The sequence below is a fragment of the Sminthopsis crassicaudata genome, chromosome 2 (genome assembly GCF_048593235.1).
Source record: "Sminthopsis crassicaudata isolate SCR6 chromosome 2, ASM4859323v1, whole genome shotgun sequence".
NCBI lineage: Eukaryota > Metazoa > Chordata > Mammalia > Dasyuromorphia > Dasyuridae > Sminthopsis > Sminthopsis crassicaudata.
This window is the reverse complement of record NC_133618.1, coordinates 138,417,005-138,435,765: the sequence shown is the minus strand read 5'-3', so window position 1 is coordinate 138,435,765 and position 18,761 is coordinate 138,417,005. Positions and strand designations below refer to the sequence as shown.

Sequence of the window (18,761 nt, the reverse complement as noted above, 5' to 3'; positions counted from 1 at the left end):
TGGTTTAGGCCTTTAAAGGAAGTTTACACCTTTGGAATTCTGAGGGAGCAAGTTCATTGGTTGAAGTGTTTCTCACAAGCCCTATTAAGGTCTCACTACAATCTCTTCGAGGATAAAAGAGGGCAGCATTGGGTGTGGAGAGTAGTCTAGTCTGGGACTGAGTTGAGACGGCAGTCCCCAAGGACAACTTAGAGACGACTGGACCTTTACAATTCCGGACTTTTACACATCAGAATTGATCATCATATAGTATTGTTGTTGAAGTATATAATGATCTCCTGGTCCTGCTCATTTCACTCAGCATCATTTCTTACAGAACAATAATATTCCATAGTATTAATTCATAATATTATTCAGCCATTCTTCAATTGATGGGCATCCACTCAGTTTCCAGTTTCTAGCCACTACAAAAAGGGCTGCCACAAACATTCTTGGACATACAGGTCCCTTTTCCTTCTTTAAGATCTCTTTGGGATATAAGCTCAGTAGTAGCACTACTGGATCAAAGAGTATGCAAAGTTTGATAATTTTTTGAGCATAGTTCCATATTGCTCTCCAGAAGGCTGGATGTATTCATAATTTCAGCAACAATGTATCAGTGTCCCTTTTTTCCCACATCCCTTCTAACATTGCACATTATCCTTCCCTGTCATTCTAGCCAATCTGACAGGTGTGTAGTGGTATCTCAGAGTTGTCTTAATTTGCATTTCTCTGATTAATAATGACTTGGAGCATCTTTTCATATGGCTAGAAATAGTTTCAATTTCTTCGTCTGAGAATTCTCTGTTCATATCCTTTGACCATTTATCAATTGGAGAATGGCTTGATTTCTTATAAATTAGAGTCAATTCTCTGTATATTTTGGAAATGAGGCCTTTATCAGAACCTTTGTCTGTAAAAATGTTTTCCCAGTTTATTATTTCCCTTCCAATCTTATTTGCATTAGTTTTGTTTGTACAAAAACTTTTCAATTTGATATAATGAAAATTTTCTATTTTGTGATCAATAATGATCTCTAGTTCTTCTTTGGACCTAAATTCATCCTCTTCCACAGGTCTGAGAGGTAAACTATCCTATGTTCCTCTAATTTATTTATAATCTCATTCTTTATGTCTAGGTCATGAACTCATTTTGACCTGATTTTGGTGTACAGTGTTAAGTGTGAGTCAATGCCTAGTTTCTCAGACCTGGAATTCTAATCACGATACCACCTAGCTGATATATATAGCATTAAATGAGTGGTATTAACAGTGAGTATGATAGATATACAAAAGTGGGACAGTGCTATCAGCCAGGGCTTGCAGAAAAGGCTCCCTTAAAGAGGAAGGACTTTAAAAACAAAGAGCACTCAGCTAAGCAGAGAATCAGGCACTTTGGGGCCTAGGGATGAAAATAGGGTTAACAACAATGCAAAAGCAGAATTTTTCTTAAAATACCCCCCAAAGCAGGCACACCAGTAAGGTTGTAGTTGAGGTTGCATATAGGGCATGGGTTTTTAAACCTATTTTGTGGATCCTATGATAGTCTATTGCAGTCTATCTACCTATTCTCAGAGTAGCATTTTTAAATAATTGAAAGAAATGCTGTTTCAATTAGAGTTTAGTGAGACTAAAGAAATAATTTTTTTCCTATCCAAGTTCACAGACTCCCTGTAATATATCCATAGATTCATGGTATTATGGGGAAGATCTTTGGACCCCAAGCTTAGAATCCCTGATATAAAAGTTTAGAGAGATACCACCTAGTCCAAAAGCATACTCTTCTTCCTCTCTATTAATTCACATTATACATTCTTTGCAATTTGTTTTGTGTATCTTCTCTATCTTTGTATTCTCTTTAGTGTCTAGGATACAATTTTGCACACAGTAAGCATTCATTTTTTGAAAATGAATTAAATGGAGATGAGAATGAGCCTGACAGTTTCAAGTTTGGAATGTAGTTTAGAACTAGAACTTAGAATTCAAGTTACAATTTAAAATGTCTGGCCTCAGACACTTACTAGCTGTATGACCCTGGACAAGTCACTTAATCCAGCTTGCCTCAGTTTCTTCATCTGTAAAAAGAGCTAAAGAAGGAAATGACAAACCATTAGCCAGATTGTACAGCATCTTGGATATGAACTAAGGGATTTGGACTTAATCCAGTTAACAGAGGAAATCCATTAAATTCAAGCTAAGCTAAATAAGCATTTATTAAGGGTATGTAACAATGCCAAGTGCTGAGGAAATGACAACACAAAAAATAGAATCTGCCCTCAAACATACATATACTCACACATATATAAATAGATCATTTATATATAAATATACATATATAAAATATATACACATAAAAGTATCACATTATACACATTTATTGCTGTGTTATGTATGAAATATGAAGGAAGAGAGAATATTAATAATTAAAGGAATCAAGAAAGGGTTCCGATAAAATTTTATATGTGAGCTTATTCCTGAAAGAAGCTAGGAATTATAAGGGATAGAGGTAAGGAAGAAATGCTTTCCAAGCATGGGAAAACATTCTGGAAAAGGGCTGAAGATAGAATACCAAGTTTGAAAAACTGTGAGTCATTTGGTTGAAAGGATGTATGAGATAAATATGGAAAAGGACATAGACTAGAATTATATTGTGAAGGGCTTTAAAATGTCATAAGGAGCCATTGAAGATCCTTAAGCTAGTGTATGGTATGGTCAGACCAGTGCTTTTAAGAAGATTATATTCATAGCTGTGAAGAGGATGAATTAGAGAATGGTCATGTTAGGATGAAAAAATGAATAATATTCTAGATCTGTTGTGGAGGAAAATCAATAGTCAATTGGTCATGATTGGAAAACTAATAATGAGGAAAAGTGACATGATCCAAGTGGAGTTTTAAGATAATTAACCCAGAGATGAAATGCAGGGCTTTGTAGTGTGCCAGAGCTTAGATTATTTTTCTCAGGGAAAATTTCTGAGGGAAACAAATATGGAATATTTATAGAATAAAGGGAATATAGCATTTGTTGGTTTAGGGGAAACATGATTTGGGTGTTAAATAATGGACTGTGCAAAGCTTGAACTTTATCAAAAGCTATAAAGTCAGTTATAATCATTTTCAAGTTGATATACTTCCTATCCAGAAGCCAAGTCTTTATTTTTCATTTTAATGTCTATATGAAAAATAATTTAACCAAAGTACCAATGGCCCATCAATAGCACAGTAGTAAAAGTCAATGCTGCCCCGGAGATTTTTATGTGAAAGACAGTTCTGTCTACTTGAGCTAGCAACATTCAGTTGGCAATCAGCACAGAAACCAAAAGTAGAAGCTCATTAGGAATTTCCTAGCCACTCTTTGAGGCAATCAATCAAATAACATTTAAAGTTACTACTTTACTACTAGGTACCACACACTTCCTCCAAAAACCTTGTAATCTACCAGTGGAGACAACACACAACTACATAAATGTTGTTGTTGAGTTATTTCACTTGTGTCTGATTCTTTGTGACCCCATTTGGGATTTTCTTAGCAGAGATATTGTTTAAATTTGAACTCATGAAAAGAAGTCTATCTGCCTTCATACCTAACACTCTATCCACTATGGCACTCAGCTGCTCAACTATGTAAATAGCATATAAAAATATTTGCAAATAGCCTAACCCACTAGAACAGCCTCTTGATAGAGAGGTCATAGACTCACAGCACAGAGAAAATAATAAATTTTTTGGACAGTTAATACAAAAATTTGTTTTGTTTGAATATTTTAATAGAAATTTTGTGTTTCTTGCCTCTCTAAGGGAAGAAGAGAAGGGGAGAGAAGTAAGTTTTTTTAGAAAATAAGGCTGTATTTTTTCCTCATCCAAGCTCATGGATCTCCTGAAATTTATCCATTGTCCTAAACAGATCCCAGAATAAGAACTATAGCTCCACAACTAGTTTTGGAAAGCTGTTAAAAGGTAAGGGAATTTAGAAGGGGGAGGGGATGGATCCTTCATTAAAATAAAATAAATTTTAATTCAAAAAAATAAGACTAATTTTATTCCAAATTTCAACAGCATTTTATTATTTACAAAGCACTTTCCTGAACAGATTATGTTTATTCTTTCCCTCCTTGGAGAGGTTCTGCAGAATTACTGGGAAATTTGAGAGAGAAGAATTGGGGAAAGTTAACAAGGAAGGATAGGTTGTTAGTCACTCCTGTCACTGTAAATCTGACTCAGTGGCTAGAAAAGCTGAGTTACCGTCCATTCTCTTCATTTCCAAGAAATGAAGAAACATGGGCTACACAGAATTGGAGTATATGGTGTTAGAGGGTTATTTAATTTGTATTTATTACAATGTTTGCAAGGTGATAAGGACCTTAGAAATGACATTGTTTTACACCTAGCCTGCCTGATGACTCAATGTCCTCCAGGACAGCTCGACAGATGACCATTCAGCTCCTTCTGAAAACATCCAAGGAACTCTCTACAATTGCTAAATGACAGATTACTGAGAAGTTCCTCCCTTGATTTATAACTTAAAAATCTATTTCTTTATCACCAGAATAATGCACCATGATTAAGTAGGATGTATAACAGAAATGCAGGGCTGGTTCAATATTAGGAAAGCTATTAGCATAATTGACTATATCAATAGGCAAACTAACAGAACTAGTATGATTATCTCAATATTTGAAGCAGAAAAAGCATTTGACAAAATCCAACACCCATTCCTATTAAAAACACTAAAGACCATAGGAATAAGTGGACTTTTCCTTAAAATAATCAGCAGCATCTTTTTAAAATCATCAGCAAATATCATATGTAATGGGGATAAACCAGAGCCATTGCTATTAAAATCAGGGGTGAAACAAGGTTACCCACTATCACCATTATTAGTCAATATTGTATTAGAAATGTTAGCTTTAGCAATGAGAAGAAAAAAAATAAAAGAATTAGAGTAGATAACAAGGAAACAAGATTATCACTCTTTGTAAGATAATATGATGATAATTATAATCAACTAAAAAACTACTAGAAACAAATAACAATTTTAGCAAAGTCACAGATACAACATAAATACACATAAATCATCAGAATTTCTATATGTTACCAACAAAGTCCAGCAGCAAGAAATACAAAGAGAAATCTCATTTAAATAAATGTAGATAATATAAAATATTTGGGAATCTACCTGCCAAAGCAAAGTCAGGCACTATATGAACACAACTTCCCACACAAAGTCAGATCTAAACAACTGGAGGATTATCAAGTGTGCATAGGTAGGCTAAGCTAATATAATAAAAATGAAAATTCTAACTAAATTAATCTACTTATTCAGTGCCATGCCAATCAAACTGTCAAAAAATTACAGAGTTAGAAATATAATAACAAAGTTCATTTGGAAGAACAACAGGTTCAGAATTTCAAGGGGATTAATGAAAAAAATGCAAACAAAGGTAGCCTACCAGACATAAAACTATATTATAAAGCAGTGATCATCAAAACTATTTGAGGGTTTTGGTGCTGGCTAAGAAATAGAATAGTTGATTAGTGGAATAGATTAGGTTCACAAGACAAAATAATCAATAACTATAGTAATCTAATGTTTGATAAATCCAGAGACTCCAGCTTGGCATATATTGGATTATCTCCTGTCTGAGGTGGTGTAAGGAGAAAGGAGGGAAAAAAAATGGAACACAAGGTTTTTCAAGGATGAAAGTTAAAAATTATCTATGCATATGTTTGAAAATGAAAATAAAAAAGCTTTAATAAAAATAAATTTGAAAAGATAAATAAATTTGAAAAATAAATGGAGGGATGTGGGAAAACTGGGACACTAATACATTGTTGGTGAAATTGTGAACTGATTCAATCATTCTAGAGAGCAGTTTGGAACTATGCCCAAAGGGCTACCAAAGTGTGCATGCTCTTTGATCCAGCAGTGTCTCTACTAGGCCTGTACCCCAAAGAGATCATGAAAAAAGGAAAACATGCAAAAATGTTTGTAGCAGCCCTTTTTGTAGTGGTAAGGAACTGGAGAAACTGAATAAATGTATCAGTTGGAGAATGGATGAATAAGTTATGGTATATGATGGTTTCAGAGAACCCTGGAGAGACTTACATGAACGGATGATGAATGAAGTGAGTAGAACCAAGAGAACATTGTACACAGCAACAAGATTATGTGATAATAAACTCTGATGGACAAGATACTTTTCAACCATAAGGTGATTGAGGTCAAATCCAATAGACTTGTGAAGGGGAGAGAGCCATTTGCATCCAGAAGGAGAACTATGGGGACTGACTGTGGATCACAACATAGCATTTGCACCTTTTTTGTTGTTGTTTGCTTGCTTGCTTTTTGTTTTCTTTATCATTTTTTTCTTTTTGACTGATTTTTCTTGTGCACCATGATAATTGTGGAAATATGTATAGAATTGCACATGTTTAACATATATTGGATTATTTTCTGTCTAGGGGAGGGAGTGGGAGAAAGGGAGGGAGAAAATAATCATAACACAAGGTTTTGCAAGGGGAAAAGTTGAAAACTATGCATATCTTTGGAAAATTAAAAGCCAAAAAAAGAAAGAAAGAAATTTTAAAAAATTTACTTCTCCAATTTTAGTACCTCTTAGATTGGATTAATTTTAAAACCTGAAAGATTTTATGGCTCTGACATTCTCCTAAGCTTTTTCTCCTGGCTAAAATCTCGGTTCTTTCAGTTGAACCTTGCACAGTATGGTTTTAAGTTCTTTCTCACAATCTTGTTGCTTTCCTCTGGATAATCATGACAATAACAATAATAATAATAAATAATTGGCCTTTGTACATTGCTTTAAAGTTTGCAAAGTGCTTTACAAATATCATTTCATTTTATCCAAAAGCAATGGTGGGTCAGATTGCTGGGCAGACTTAAGGTAATTTTCTCAACTAGTAAATGTCTGAGGTCAGATTTAAATTCAGATTTTCCTGACTCTAGCTTGACACTCTCCAGTTTGTTAAATGGAATTTTATGTTAAGCTGATCTTCCTCAAAGAAAACGAAGGCCACATTTAATTAAGTATGAATTATACATCCTTATGGCACTTTGAAATTTGCAAAGCATTTTACAAAGAATGTTATTTGATCCTTAAAAAATTATCCTATGAGTTAAAGGTAACATCGTCTCATTTTACAACTACAGAAACTGAGGCACATGGAACTGAAGTGACTTGCCCAGACTCACATAGCATATAAGCATCTGAGGCAGGAGAAAGTAGAGGTCTTCCTTATTACAAAAAATAGCTCTCTATCCACCCTGCTGATTTTGGATTAATATATCTACCTTCCGTTTTTATACCTGGCAATGTGAATCTAATATTGCCAGTGCTCAATTTGCTAAAATGCACGTTATGGCTCCAGATAGCATAGTAGAATAAATCCTTGGACCTAAAAGACCTAGGTTTCATTGGCTTTTTAGCTGTGACCATGGACACATCATTTTATTTCTTTGGGCCTCAGTTTGCTCATCTATAAAACAGACAGATGAATACTTTTTTTGTTTGTCTTATAGGAACTATTATTAGAAAATTATCTTTTAATAAAGCTCAAAATACTACAAAAATGTGAGCTAGAAATTCATTCAAAAATCTAACCTTCAGTGATCAGTGACAGAACTTGGAACCTTACCTAGTTAAAGAAGAAAGAAAAGAAAAATAGGGAAGAGGGGAGAAAAAAAAGGAAAAACAGAAAGAAAGGAAGAAAAAAGATAAAAAAAAGCAAAGAAGGGGAGAAAGGTAAGACATCAGAAAGACAAAAAGAAGGAAGGAAGGAAGGAAGGAAGGAAGGAAGGAAGGAAGGAAGGAAGGAAGGAAGGAAGGAAGGAAGGAAGGAAGGAAAGAAGGGAGGGAGGAAAGAAGGGAGGGAGGAAGGAAGGAAGGAAGGAAGGAAGGAAGGAAGGAAGGAAGGAAGGAAGGAAGGAAGGAAGGAAGGAAGGAAGGAAGGAAGGAAGGGAGGGAGGAAAGAAGGGAGGGAGGAAGGAAGGAAGGAAGGAAGGAAGGAAGGAAGGAAGGAAGGAAGGAAGGAAAGAAGGAAGGAAGGAAGGAAGGAAGGAAGGGAGGGAGAAGAGAGACAGAGGAAGGGAGGAAAGGGGCGAGGGAGAGAGAGAAAAAGAGGCAGATATAGAGACATAGAGGGAAGGAGGGAGAGAGAAACAGACAGAAAGAGAGGAAAGGAGGGAGGTAGAGAGAGAAAAGAGAGAGAGAAGGAAGAGGAGGAGGAGGAGGAAGGAGAAGGAAGAAGGAGTAGGAAGAAAAGGGAGGGAGAGAGAGACAGAGAGAGAGTCATGCTTACATCCAAATAGGGGATATATACACATGTATATGTGTATGTGTTTATATATTGACATAGATTTATATACACAGATACAGAGACGTGTGGGTGAGTATATATATAATGTATGTGGGCAGTATAGCCAGTAGGAACAGAAAAGTCAGAAAGAATGATGACTTGAGCCACAATGAATATAGGCTGATCTAACATGTTCTTTCTAAGAACGATACTATTCTAAGATAATTCTAAGAATGATAAGTGTTGTTTAGATTACTGCTCTCAAAGCTAGAATTGGAAAACAGAGGGAAGAAGGGATGAGAGAGACAAAGAATATAATATCCAAGGCAGCATATGCCATATGATTTTCACCTGTCTTTACAGAGAACTCATACCACTGGGGGAGAAAGTTATTGGGTGAAAAGAAAGCAGTGATTTCTGCTTCATTTTCCCCCTGTTGACTTGATGACCCTCCCCACCCACAACCACTCCTATACTCTAGGTTGGTCCTTGCTAGCACTTTCATGTCGTGGATAGAGGTGAAATATTGTAAGAAAAACTAAAAGAGGGGATGAAATCATGGCAAAATACCTGATTTAAATAAATATAGCTTCTATATGTGAAGTCTATCTTCAATTAACCCAGATCTCTACATTAATTATAGTGTCTTTCCTACTAAGGGAGCCAAAAAGCAATCCCAAATATTTCAGAGCATCCAAACAATTTGTGATCATAAGATTTTTTGAGTTGGAAGGGATTTTAGTAGTTACCTAGGCTAACACATTAAAAAAAAAAAAGTTCAGAGAAGGTAAAAGAGCAAATAGGTACTCATGAGGACCAAGGAAAACAAAAGTAGCATATTGCAGTAGTTCTCAAACTTTTGTTCTCAGTATCTTTTTATTATTAAAAATTATTGTCTCTATCCAAAGAGTCTGTGTTTATGTGGGTTATATTTATAGATGTTTACCATATTAGAGATAACAACTGACTTTAAACTTGGAGCCCCTTTTCTAAAAGGGTTTCAGAGACTCCTAGGATTTTCTGGATCACACTTTGAGAACCACTAATATATTGCATAGCTGAGATTTGAACCCAAGTTTCCTAGCTCCCAATTTAGTGATCAGCACATTAGACTGCCTTCTTCAAATTCTTCAAATGTGGTGCCCCGCACTTTGGGAATGCCCACTTTGTTTTTCTAAGGACAAAGGTAGCCCAGCTAATGAATTGTGCTAGAAAATGCCTCTGAAAGCAGCATCACAGAGGAAGGACAGCCAGCAGATTCAGAGAGAGAGCAAAAAAAGTAAAGTAAATGAAGAGACCAATAGTGACCAACCTAACAATTCAGAGAACAGGGGAAAAAAATCAATGAGACACACACAGACCATTTATGCTTCATTGATTTTTGTTACTCAGTGTTCCTTCTCAGTGGCTACATTTATGTCCTCATTCTACTTTTTTGCTACGAGGCAGATCTGAGATGGGCACGGCAAGCACTTATAAGGACTCATCCTCCATTAGCTTTAGGGTCTGCTATGGAAACAGGGCAATTGCCCAAAGTTTGCTAGCTCTGTTGCAATTTGCCCTTGTCTAGAGGCAAGCCTGATTAACACTGATACCTACAGAACTCCATTAAAGAAGGATTTTTAATGGACTGGAGAAAAACACCTGGCTTACAGGCAAGAGACCTGATTTCTAGTTTGATATTGCAAGTACTGTGATATGGTGGCCAAAATAGCTAATGGAATGTTAGATTGCATTAAAGAAAGGTACAGAATCCTCCTCATCTGGAGGATTCTGTTCAGTTCTGGGCTACACAATTTAGAGAACAAGTGACCAAGTTGGAGCCTTGATGTACTATTAGGGGGTGTGACATGGATGATGATCCAGGGGAAAAAAACAGAGACATAAAGGTCTAATAGGAATGAGGAAAACACAAAGAGGGTATCTAGAAATACAAAACAGTAACACTAGAGGTCTAGAAAAATGGAAATTGAGAAAAAGGTTTTAGATTTGACAATCAAGAGAACATAGGTAAGTGAAGAGAGCGATTTCAGTCAAGTATTAATGTTGGCCACCAGACTACAAAGAACAGCATGAGTTTACCAAATATTTTACTAAAAATCTAGGTAGACTGCAAACTCAGCATACCTTTGATTTATCAGTCTAATTTATTTTTTGGACAGGGTAGGAAGTAAAGGGCAGGGAGAATTACAAATGTGTTCAATAGTCATGATTCCAGAAGACTAATATTAAAACATATTACCCATCTACTTACTGAGAGGTGATAGACTCAAGGTGCAATCATTTATATGGGTATATATACACATATTTATATAGGTAATGTGGGACTTAGTTTTGTTTGTGCATATTTGTCATAAGAGTTTTCTTTTTCTTTTCTTTTTTTTTTTTGCAAAGGGAGAGGTGGGGCAAGAAATAGTCACAGGGTTGTTCCCTCTCCTCCTACAAAATAAGAAGGAAAAAGAAGAAAAAAGAGAACACTGAAGAATTTTTTGAAAATGCATGGAAGAAAGAAATGGAGTGTGAGAAGGAAAACAACAGCACAACTTTGAAAGTTACATGTGAAATTTCTTATATTATTAAAAGGAAAAGCAATCTAATTATAAAATACTCAGTTTCATGAACAATACCTTTTTCTGTTCTACTTTATATATAGAAATACTCAGTTTACTTGGTCTTTAAGTTCAGAATAAAAAATAAAATAATGATGAACTTGAGAATTTTGCCTAGAATTTAAGTCTTGCTGAATGAAACATTTGTCCTCATTCAGTTCTACAGTATTTCCCCACAACTTTTTTTTTAATCTTTCAAATATTACTGATTGATAGCTGTTCAGCAATCACAGTTGGTGTTTCTCTTACATCAAATTTAGCTTATCTGTGTGACTTAAACTTATCACAGACATTTACAGGCTCCTACTAGGCTATAGAAAGACTTACAGTCAAGAAGATCTGAAATCAAATTTTGCCTGGGACATTTATTAACTATGTGATCAAGTCACTCAACCTATCTGTCTTAATTTCTTTATCTGTAAAATGGGGTTAAATAATAGCATTTACCTTACAGAATTGTTGTGATTTAAGCTCAATCATTTTCAGTCATGTCTGGCTCTCTGTAATCCCATTTGGATTTTCTTGGCAAAGATACTGGAGAGTATTTTCTTTCTTCAGCTCATTTTAAAAATGGGGAAACTGAGGAAAACAAGGTTAAGTGACTTGCCCAAGGTCCCATAGTTAAGAAGTGTCTGAGACTAAGTTTAAACTCAGGAAGAAGAGTCTTCCTGACCTCAGGTCTGGTGCTTCATTTACCATGCCATTTATATGCCCTGTTATTATTATTATTATTTTACATAATTATTATATTTAATGAATATGCTATTATTATATAATTGTTATCATTAATTATTATTCCCAAGAACCCTAGAGAAAACTACTAAAGCAACATTCCTTACCATTTAATTAGATCCTTCAAAGGCCTTTAAGTAGAGATAGCTAGAGGCAGTGATGGACTAGTCTTGGAGTCAGGAAACTCTGAGTTCAAATTTAACCTCAACTATTTATTAATTGTGCCTCCTTAGGCAAGTACCTTAATCTCCATCTGCCTCAGTTTCCTCAACTATAAAATGGGGATAATAACAATGACTATCTCCCAGGGTTCTTGTTAGGATCAAATGAAATAATATTTGTGAAATGCCTGCCACAGAAGAGGTGCTTAATAAATGCTTGTTTCCTTCCTTCCAGAACCAGCACCATACCTCAGTGATTTAAAATTCCTTCCAAACAGTATAATACAAATGCAAGAGCTCTTACCATGCACTCAGAACAACTGTATTCAAATTCTATTTAGCTTATTGTCTATATAACAATAGGTTATATAAATACTGAGTGTTTATCTGTAAAATGAGAGGGTTGAACTAGTTGTTCTCTGCAGTGCCTTCTTGCCCTAACTCTACAATCCTAGTATAGCCCAAACTCATGAACTTTTGTTATTTATTACATATCATACTTGATAAGTCGATGGTGCAGTAGAGTCCCCAGGCCTGGAGTCAGGAATATAGCTTCAGCATGTCCTAGCTGTGATATGCTTGGGGATATTATTTCATCCTGTCTGCCTCAGTTTTCGAATCAGTAAAACGATCTGGAGAATGCAAATCACTCCAGTATTTTTGCCAAGAAAACTCCAAATGGAGTTATCAGAAGTTATGGAATTATGAAAAAGAACAACATAACATACACCTTTATTCATACACCTTTTTTTCTGAAGGCCGATCTGTGGGCTACTGCATAAAACCATGACAGTCCACAACAAGCCCTTGTTGAAAAGCTTTGCAGTAGATTTAAGTCGGGATTCTCAGCCAACTCCCTTTGGTTTCTCTTTTGATTCTCAAAAAGCATAATGAGCTAACGTCAAGGGATTGCATCCCTTTGCTAAGAAGAAGAAGATCTGACTGGGCACATCCCTCTTAACTTTCCTAGCTATGACTGAGACAGAACTAATTACAGAGCTATGTTCTTTCTAATTCCCACTCTGCACATGCAAACCTCCAAAATCTTTAGTGCTAAAAAGAATGATTATATTCAGTCATGCAGAAGCCCAAAGAAACCCCAGCTTCCCTACCCAGCTGCTCCAAGGAGTTGATCACATCTGTCAAATATGTCAGCTCAACACAATTAGGGCTAGTGTCAGGCAGGGTGATCTCAGGGGGAAGAATGAGATAGAATCCTCTCTCCTCTTCCCTCTCTCCTTCCCTCAAGTTGCCAACCAGGCTGAATCCCACCCCTCCTCACACTGGGAAGGAAAGTCAAATCACATAGTAGCTGTCCTGAAGGCTGTAGTTAGGAGAGAATGGATCTCATGCAATACTCACTTGGAAGTATTCTCCAGTATTCCTTTGACTTCACTCATTTGTTCCTTCCCAAAATAAACCACAGTGAGGTGGACTCTCCCATCTTGTTGGATGCACATCTCCCTAGAAAACGAAACACATGTCAACCCCATAGAAAATTGGATTGTTCTTTCCAGAGCAAGTCCCTGATCCCAAGGAACTCACAATCTAGTGGGGAATATGACACACAAATAAATATGTACAAACAAGTCGTCTACAGGATGCGCAGGAAATGATCAACTGAGAGCAAGTAATTAAGGGAATTGGAAAAGGTTTCCTAAAAGGTGGGACTTAACTGGAAATTAAAGGAAGCCAGGACTCAGCAATGAGCAACGATAAGCATTTTGTTTCTCTGAACAGCCCAAAGAACTTGGCATGCCTCAGAGGAAGCAAATGGAGTCTCAGAGTAAGGGGTATGTTATACTAATATTGGTTTCAGATTTAAAGGTATGGAGCAAAATTTTATGAATTTGAGTAATATTTAAATTAACATGTGTGGGACCTTGGATCCAATTCCCTAGGACCTCCAATTCATTTTTTTAAAACTTTAATCTATTGATTAATTGATTCTTATATAATATTTTATTCCTTCCCAATTACAATTTATTTAACATTTTTAAAAGTTTTGAATTCCAAGGTCTATTCTTTCCTCCATCTCTCCTATCCCCTCCTTGAGACTGTAAGCAATCTGAAATAGTCTATATATGTGCAATAATGCAAAACATTTCCATATTAGTCAAGGCTCAAATACAAAATGAAGAAATAAGCAAAAAAAGAAACAAACAGCATGTCAGTCTGTACTCAGACAGTTCTTTCTCTGGGGGTGGAGAGCATGCTTCATTATGAATCCTTTGAAACTGCCTTGCTGAGAACAGGTAAGTCATCCCCAGTTCTTCATTGTGCAAAACTGTGAACAGTGTCCTGGTTTTTGCTCATTTCACTTTGTACCATCTCTTGTAAGTCTTTCCAGGTTTTTCTGAAATCTACTTGCTCATCACTTCTTATCACATAATAATATTCCATCATAATCACATACTTATTTTGCCATTTCCTAAGTGATGGGCGTCACCTTAATTTTCAATTCTTAGCCACAGCAAAAAAAAAAAAAAAAAAAAAGAGCTGCTATGAATATCTGTGTTCTCCAATTCTTTATAGAAGCAACAGGATATAATGGAAGGTATCTTGATGCTTTTAACTCTACCCCATCCAAAATCCTTCCTATATAGAGATTTGTATACCTTAAAGTGGTATAAAAGGTCAGCTATTTTACATCCATTATCTCAATCTATTTTTCCTCAAGTCATTTAAAATAATTTTGCATTAATTTATTTTACTTTTTTATATTTGCTATCTCTTTTAAGTTCCTTTACAGCCCATTTATAGATAAATGCTCTGTGTTACTCCCACTTTATAGATGGGGAAACTGAGACTGAGGGAATTTAAGTGAATTCAATAAAATCACACAGTTACAAACTATAGGGGGAAAGATTCAAATCTATGTCTTCCAAGTTCCAAATTACAGGCCCTATTCCGGTGCCATCTACCTCATTTTTTTTTACAATCCTATGAAGAAGGGACGTTTTAAGCTCCATTTTATAGAAAAGGAAATGAGCTGCAGAGATTATGCAGCTTGTCAGTGGACAAGCAAACTAGAGTCTCAGACTCCCAATGCCCTTTATGTTTAAAATATAGCAGCTGGGAAAACTGGTCTGGTTACTAGAAGCAGTTCCTCTATTCCAAAGGCTGAAGTGTTTGCTTTTATTTTCATCAATTCAGACTCATGATGTTCCGGGAGAAGCTTGGTGTGAGTGACTTCAGAATACTGTCCTAGAGAGGAACAGTGACTGCTGCCTTGCACCCTTTTACCAGCTAAGTTTGATCCAGGTGGTGAAGCTTAAGTTTGTCCAATATCTTCAATTAGCAACTTTCCTCCTTGCCCAGCATCCTTACCAAACACTGAGTCATTCTTACACAGGTCTCTTGCCACAAAAAAAGATCCTTTTCCCCTCCCTTCAATGGCCCAAGCTTCCCATTTTTCTAGCCCTCCTCTATTCCAAACTTTGCTCTCAGATAACTTATTCCCTGGCTGTGATGCTCAACGATAGATCATAGCTACAGAATTTGACAAAAGACTCTATTCCAGTAATTAATAATATCTGACACCTGATCTCTGAGCAGGATCCCTCTGGAAATAACCCTTTCATCCCAAAGGAATAATTACTGGTAGGAAATGCTGGTCAGCCAGGAGATATGCTATTATTCATTATCATCATTCCAGTCAGCAAACACCCAATGACAGTGTTCTTGTGAGGTGTCAAGAGAAGGCAATGACAGAGAGACATCATGAAAATAAGGTATAAGCAGGTCCACTGAAGAATTGGGTAGGATGTGGAAAGGGGCAAAGGAGGGGACAGAGGTAAAGCCAAATGTCAAGACGCACAGATCAGAATGCAGAAGAATTTTTCAAGGGATGGCATGTAGAACAATCGAGAAGGAACCAGACACAATAACAATGACTTTAGGAGGGAATTATTCTTCTGAAAAAAACCCTTAAAAATGGAGAATTCATAGCTGTAGATGCTGCTGCTGAAATCTTTACCTACCGACAATGCAATTTCCTTTAGATAAAAGGGCTCTTTGATGAACTTGCCAGGTAATGTTTTAACTTCCTTTACTGGGATAGAAAAGAACACACATACAAAGAGAAGTACGGGGGGAATTGGGCTTTAAATTACATCTGCCAGCAGGAAAAAAATCCATCCCCAGATCCAGGGAAGGGTCCCCTGCTGTGACTAAATAATAGGAATCTCACTTTTTCAGCTATATCTTTGCTATGTTTCATGCTGACTTTTTTAATCTTTTCAAAGCACTTCCCAATTTCAGGAAATAAGCTACTGAGACTCTTCAATCCCTTTACTGTTCCCTGACAGGATGTAGGTTCCCCAAAAGACACTTCTGAAGTAGGAATAACTCTAAGTTTCACATATAGGAGGAGTTCTGGATAAACTATGACTGTAGTTATGGATATGATGCCCATAACTAAAATGACATTGAAAATGTTCTGTCATAAGGGATGGAATTAACTCTCTCAAAGAACAAAAGTATGAAAGTAAAAGATATCAATAAAAACCATTTATTAAAAAGATCATCAGACCTTCTTCAAAAGATATTACTGGAGCAGCTAGTTGATGCAGTAGATAGAGCACCAGCCCTGAAGGCAGGAGGACCTGAGTTCAAATCTGCCCTTAGATACTTAACACTTATTGGCTGTGTGACTCCGGGCAAGTCACTTAACCCCAATTGCCTCAGGGAAAAAAAAGACATTAGAAAGGGTTCCTTACCTATAGTTCTCACTGAGCTCCATTTATTTTAAAAGTTAGGGAGATAATACCAGTAGAGCTCTTCTATCCCCAATCCATTAACTATTCTTCCAGGAGATTGGTAGCTTCGTTTCCTCTACATGCACACAGTGTCATTTCTGTACAATAATCACAAATTCACTTAATTCCAACATCGCTATATCACAGTGTTAGAGCTGAGAGGAACCTTGTAGTGCAACGAGTCAATCTGTAACTGACCGTGAATCCCCCAATAAGATCCCCAATAAGTGACAACTCGGCCTCTGCTTGGTGATCCCCAGTGGAAGGAAATGATTCATTTCCCTAGGAAATTCTATTTTTGTAAAGTTCTCATTTATAATTCTCCATCTCTACCCATTATTTCATTGAAGGTTAAGAATTCCTGGGTGAGAAAACTCCTCTGAGAAATGTGGGTGCTCAAATGTTCTGAAGCTCAGTCTTCAAAATTTGCCTGGGGGCACTGAAGGTTGATGGGATTTGTTTAGAATCATCCTATCAGTTTCTGTCAGAGGTGAGATTTGAACTGGGGTATTCCGGACTCAGAAGTAGTTACCCTGCCTGCTTAATGGAGGAAAATCCCTCCCCCAACACTCAGCATTTTTGAATTAATTTGCACTTGTTGGCTTTCATTTTGTCCTTGAAAACCAAGCAAATCATGCATAATCTAGGTGACAATAATGAGATGATGACAGCAATCAGGTCTCCCCTAAGTCAGCTAAGTATGCTCAGTAAAAATTTGCTTATTAAAAATATCATCAGACTCTCTTCAAAAGTCATCAAAAATGTTCCTACTTGTAGTTCCCACTGAGCTCCATTTTACTTTGAAAGGTAGGAGGATAATACCAGTAAAGCTCATCTATTCCCAATCCATTAATTATTTTTCCTGGAGATTGGTAGCTTGGTTTTCTCTAGAGGTGCACTTAGTGTCATTTCTGTACAATAATCACACTCATTTAATTCTAGCATCACTGTGTCAGTGTCAGAGCTGGGAGGGACCTCATAGAGCATTGAATCCAATCTGTAATTGAACAGGAATCTCCCCAATAAGATCCCCAACAAATGACCACCCCGCATTCTATGCATTTGTTTCTAAGAATAGGGAAGGTCATTTCTATACAATAATCACACTCATTTAATTCTAGCATCACTGTGTCAGTGTCAGAACTGGGAGGGATCTCATAGTGCATTGAATCCAATCTGTAATTGAACAGGAATCTCCCCAATAAGATCCCCAACAAATGACCACCCAGCATTCTATGCATTTGTTTCTAAGAATAGGGAAGGAAAGGAATAGGAATTAATATTTTATTAAGTACCTACTACCTGCCAGGAATCATATTGCTTTACAAATATTATCTCATTTGATCCTCACAATAATGTTCCAAGGAAAATGATATTATTACTCCCACTTTATAGGTGAGAAAATGAGGCAGAGTTTAAGTTAAGTTGTCCAAGTTCACAAAGTTAAGTGTTTGAGGTGACATTTGAACTCAGATCTTCCTGATGGCAGATACTACACTGTCTCCACTTCCCCACTTAGTGGCTACCATATTGTCATCTCAAAGGCTCTCAGAGCCCCAGCTCACTGGACTGCCATCACACTGATGACTCATATTCACCCAGCCATCTGCCCTGTATCTCCCACCCTTCCCTCCTGCTACCTCCCCATCATTGATTGCTCTCTTCTCCAATCTGGACCTCTGGAGTCCATGCCTTCTGGAGAAGGTGAGCCACTTAGCTTTACAGGTCCTGCTCTGGGTCTTACCTGTCTTGAATGGTATCTGAGTACAAAGTTGTCTATCTCATCCTATTTAGCCAGCCACAGATCAGCCTATATCTCATTTGCCATGTGTAACCATTAACTCTGGGCATCAGCCCTGCTACAGTAAGAGTCTATCTGTCCCATCCTCCTCCTCCTGCACTGAAAAACTGAGTCATTTTCATGTGACTCTAAACTTCAATTTCCTGAATGCTTTTTTTTAGGAAGTTTTTCCCATCCACATTTGTGCTTCTCAAGTGCTAGACAAACTTGACTTGATCCCTTTTCCATTAAATCCCTAAAAAACAAGATATCTAGATAACAAAACTATCTGGCTTTTGGAACATTATTTTTTTCCTCTGATAAATGACATTTTTCCTCCCTTCAGTTCAGGGCACAGAGATAATTAAAATGTGTATCTGGTTAGAAAACTAGCAAATACATTTATATTTTTCTTCCCAAGAGTCCAAA

General features: G+C 36.6%; 1 protein-coding gene across 16 annotated transcripts in view; it reads right to left on the bottom strand.

Annotated features, from left to right (window-relative positions):
• Positions 1-18,761, bottom strand: part of CSGALNACT1 (chondroitin sulfate N-acetylgalactosaminyltransferase 1) — a 395,383-nt gene that overhangs the window by 42,937 nt on the left and 333,685 nt on the right. For all 16 annotated transcript variants that reach the window (XM_074287440.1, XM_074287428.1, XM_074287425.1 and 13 more), the window contains one exon: positions 13,155-13,256. In XM_074287440.1, coding sequence (XP_074143541.1) covers positions 13,155-13,256 — 102 coding nt within the window. The remainder of the gene's footprint in view (positions 1-13,154; positions 13,257-18,761) is intronic.